This window comes from Phaenicophaeus curvirostris, chromosome 4, assembly GCF_032191515.1.
Source record: "Phaenicophaeus curvirostris isolate KB17595 chromosome 4, BPBGC_Pcur_1.0, whole genome shotgun sequence".
NCBI lineage: Eukaryota > Metazoa > Chordata > Aves > Cuculiformes > Cuculidae > Phaenicophaeus > Phaenicophaeus curvirostris.
The window spans coordinates 62088091-62091981 of NC_091395.1; the positions used below are offsets into that span (position 1 = coordinate 62088091).

The 3891-nt window shown below is 36.6% G+C and overlaps 1 protein-coding gene across 1 annotated transcript; it reads left to right on the forward strand.

Annotated features, from left to right (window-relative positions):
- The first annotated feature begins 1622 nt into the window (after nucleotides 1-1622).
- Nucleotides 1623-3256, forward strand: FGFBP1 (fibroblast growth factor binding protein 1). Its single transcript, XM_069854913.1, has one exon. The coding sequence runs from the start codon at nucleotides 1691-1693 to the stop codon at nucleotides 2429-2431; it is 741 nt and encodes a 246-aa protein (XP_069711014.1). The 5' UTR covers nucleotides 1623-1690; the 3' UTR covers nucleotides 2432-3256.
- The last annotated feature ends 635 nt before the right edge of the window (nucleotides 3257-3891 follow it).

Sequence of the window (3891 nt, forward strand, 5' to 3'; positions counted from 1 at the left end):
TTATAAATACCACGCCGCTTTTACAAACAGCTCTGATTCTTTTCAAAGAGACGAGTTGCATCAGAAGTTGCCTTTGGATATCTCGAAGCCCTGTGCAAGGTATGTCTTTTAGTTATCTTACTTTTGCAGTATTCCACTTGCAACAGAAAGTTACTGTCATTATTCATTTTAATGTTATTAGATGCTGTATTTACAACAGAACTGTAAATACTACATGGTGTTCTCTAAAGAGGGTTTTATGGCATGAAAATCTCTGTGTTTAGTACAAGGCATAAAGCAAGTCAAGTAAGAACTATGCAAAAACAGAAGCTGCTCACATCGGCTGCTACCTATGTATTCTAGATTCTAAATTTGTGTAATTAAAGATATTTACTAGTAGTTGAATGTTGAAACAGGTTCCTTATTAGCATGCCTGCACATGAATTTCTGCTTTTTAACCCAGAAACCTGGCTACAGAAACTGTTACAATGGAAACATCTAAAAATGCCTTTAGGGTTTTAATCTATTACATGCCAGATTTAAATCCTTTTCTATTACGGCATGGTCTGATCCCAAAAACTGTTCTATAAAGAGAAAAGCCTACAGAAATAAGTGTGTTCTGTGCAGATGCAGGGATTAGCTTAATAATAATTTGCTAACTAGCTACATTTCAAAACTGCAGTTGCATATTTGTGTCTTGTATTTGGTAGCTTAAGACACAGCTGGTACACTGCAGATGTCTTCAAAAGCAAAAAGGCTAGTTCTGTTTGTTTAACAGTGAAGGCAGCAAAGAATGCGTAAATAGTTACTTGTTGGTGTCTGGAAAGACTACTACTATTATTTGTTTTTAGCAGAAAGCTGAAATACTAGTATGAGTGAATTAAGACAATTTTCAAGGTGCCTAAGAAGTAATTTTGTTCAACTTGAACCAAATAGTTTCCTTTCTGTCTGGCATATTTTGGAAGAATAGCCAGAGGTTGGAGTCAAAATCAATTATGTGTCATTTACATAGTGGGAGATCATAGGAACAACATCTGCTTTATATATTATAATTTCAGATATCCATCTGAGACTGACAAATCCCAGGTTCAAATTTCTTCTCTGACTGCAAAAGAGATTTTAATTAAAGGATCTCAGCCACTGGACAACAGCATGTCCTGGAAGTGACTCTTTTCTGTTCCACATTGCATAGATTATTAAGTAATTTGATCAGAAGGACTTGCTCCATAGCCATCTACATATCTCAAAGATAATAATACATGGTGGTTCTAAAAATCAGGTACTATTCATGTAAAGGACAGAGGAATTTGCTGATAACATCATTGTAATAATCAAAGGGCTCTTTATCAGGGAGTCCAGTGATAGGAAGAGAGGTAACAGTTTCAAGCTGAAAGAGAGAAGATTTAGATTAGATATTAGGAAGAAATTTTGTACTGTGAGGGTGGTGAGGCACTGGAGCAGGTTGTCCAGAGATGTTATGGATGCCCCATCCCTGGAGGTGCTCAAGGCTAGGTTGGATGAGGCTTTGAGCAATCTCGTCTAGTAGAAGGTGTTACTGCCCATGGCAGGGGGCATTGGGACTGAGTGATCTTCCAACCTAAACTATTCTATGATTCTATGATAATAGGTGTCAAAGAGCCGTGCAATACCACTTCTAAAATACTGCAGCTGTCAAATGGAGTCCAGTACCAAGTGAAAACATTTTTAGCTCATGTCTCTTTGTTTGCTTTATTGCCAGGTAACAAGCAAAACAGAGACCATGAGGATCAAAAGCTTTGGACTTCTTTGTTTGTTGATTTTGGTCTCCCAGATGCTACTAACCAACTGTGAAAGACAGAAGGAAAGAAAAAAAGGTAGAAAAGGCATAGAAGATGGTGGAAAAGTACAAACTGAATCTAACCAAGAAAATAAAAAGGGGAAGAAGTTAAAAGGCGGAAAAGCAACTCCTAAAGGCAAGTTTAAAACCAAAGAAAACATTGAGTGCACCTGGACAGTGACTGACATGAATGCTGCTACTTTGCATGTAGAGTGCAAGCATGGTGAAAGCAAGTTCTGGTGCGAATTCTCTGGAGACCCTTCCACCTGTTCACACTATGCAACAAACCAGAAATCCTACTGGAAACAAGTCTCCCGATCCCTAAAGAAACAGAAGCAGATCTGTCAAGACCCCAAAAGTGTCCTAAAATCTAAACTATGTAGGAAAGGCCCACGAAGTGCTCACCTCAAGTTGACTCACTCAAGCCTACTAACATCAATGGGTCTTGCAAAAGAAGTCATTCAGACTCCAGCAGATGCCTCTGTGACTGAAAAAAAGCTAGAACACAGTCCCCAAGACTGTGTGGAAGACATAGATTATATTGATCAGAAAAAGGTGGCTCAGGAATATTGTCCAGAAAGCTTGCTTTCTTTATGCAACTTTTTTATCACAATGGTGCAAGACAAAAAATGCTGAGGAGATGTTTCTAAAGCTCTGTGTTGTGAAAGTCCAGCCTCATCTAAGTTACTGCGAACCATTCCCTATTTTATTCTCATGTTACATAGTGTATATAAGAGAAAAAGTCATATATTTTTCTGGTTTTGTATGTACACAACATCCTACACTTGACATAGTTGAGAGAGTATATAAATTTTATTTGCACATAGATTGCTGGACAGGTGTTGCCAATTGCATACTCTACACAGAAGCATAAAAGTAGTCTCCTTGCCCCTCTTTGAGCTGTGCTAGCCAAAGCTATTAATTCAGTGCCATGCACTTCTTGGTTATGTACAATACTTTAGAGCTAAAAATTATTAAGAAAAATAAACTTCAAGATATATTCAAAATATTCTCTCTGTCTCTGTTTGACTAGATTTCTCTGCAAGCGCTAAGCCTTTGTCAAGGACTGATCTTTGAAAGGATCTAAGCAAAGTGTTGCTTATGAAGCAGCTTTAAAAATACTTAGCAGTATTGCAGACCTCAGCTTTCTCAGCCACCAGAAGCAACATTTTGATAGGGAACTACATCATGCTTTTCATCATTGCGGTAATAAAGGACAACAAAATTTTTAGATTTTTTTCCCTAATTTCACAAAGCTTCAGCTTTCCAAACTCATCAAATTTTAGCTAGCAGCTTGTATGGAAAACTTTGTTAACGTCAGTTCTTTCTTTTCCCCTATAGTATGAACTACATTATACTCATTTTCTGGCAGATAAACAGAGATGCAGAGATAAAATGAGTTGTACAAGTTCATACGTGGACTCAGGACTGGACCCCTTACTCAAGCAGCTAAAGCATTTGTACTCAACTCTGCCAGTTCTGTTTTCTGTTATCTTTATGTACGGACAACACTAATAAAATCTTTTCTATGCACTACACTTCATCTGTATTAAAAAAAACCAAAACCAAAACCAAAAAAACCCAACAAACTCTACAAGAATAGAGATTTTAGAAAATGTAAAGCTAAATAATGACAACTAGGTTTTGATAATATTTGATACTCTAGCTAGAAGAAATGTTACTGGGAAGGATAGTCTCCTACCACATCCTACCACAGCAGTCCACTTGGAGAAACTTGAACTTCTGCAAAATAAAACTTTCCTGAGCATTTCTAGCAAATTAAAATAATATTTGTTTCATGAGAAAAATGTAGGCAGTTCCCTTCTGTAATTATCTCACAGATAGAATATTTGAGTAAATATTTGTAAGAAGTTACGAGTAACTCACCTCCTGCAACATCTCTCTTTTCCTTCATTGTCATATATATTCACTTTTTTATTTAAATGAGAACATCTGGGGAAGGCTCAGTCTTGTTGCTACAGTAATAAAAGCCCTTGCCATTATCTAATATTGCTTATAATTTTCTTTGCAATTAAGGATTAGCTTAACAAAAATACTAAATTTAGATGGAAGTTTGGTTTTGGTTTTTTTATGCT

What these genes read in the sequence shown, in the direction of transcription:
- FGFBP1 (XM_069854913.1), top strand. Translation starts at nt 1,691, where the DNA reads ATGTCTCTTTGTTTGCTTTATTGCCAGGTAACAAGCAAAACAGAGACC.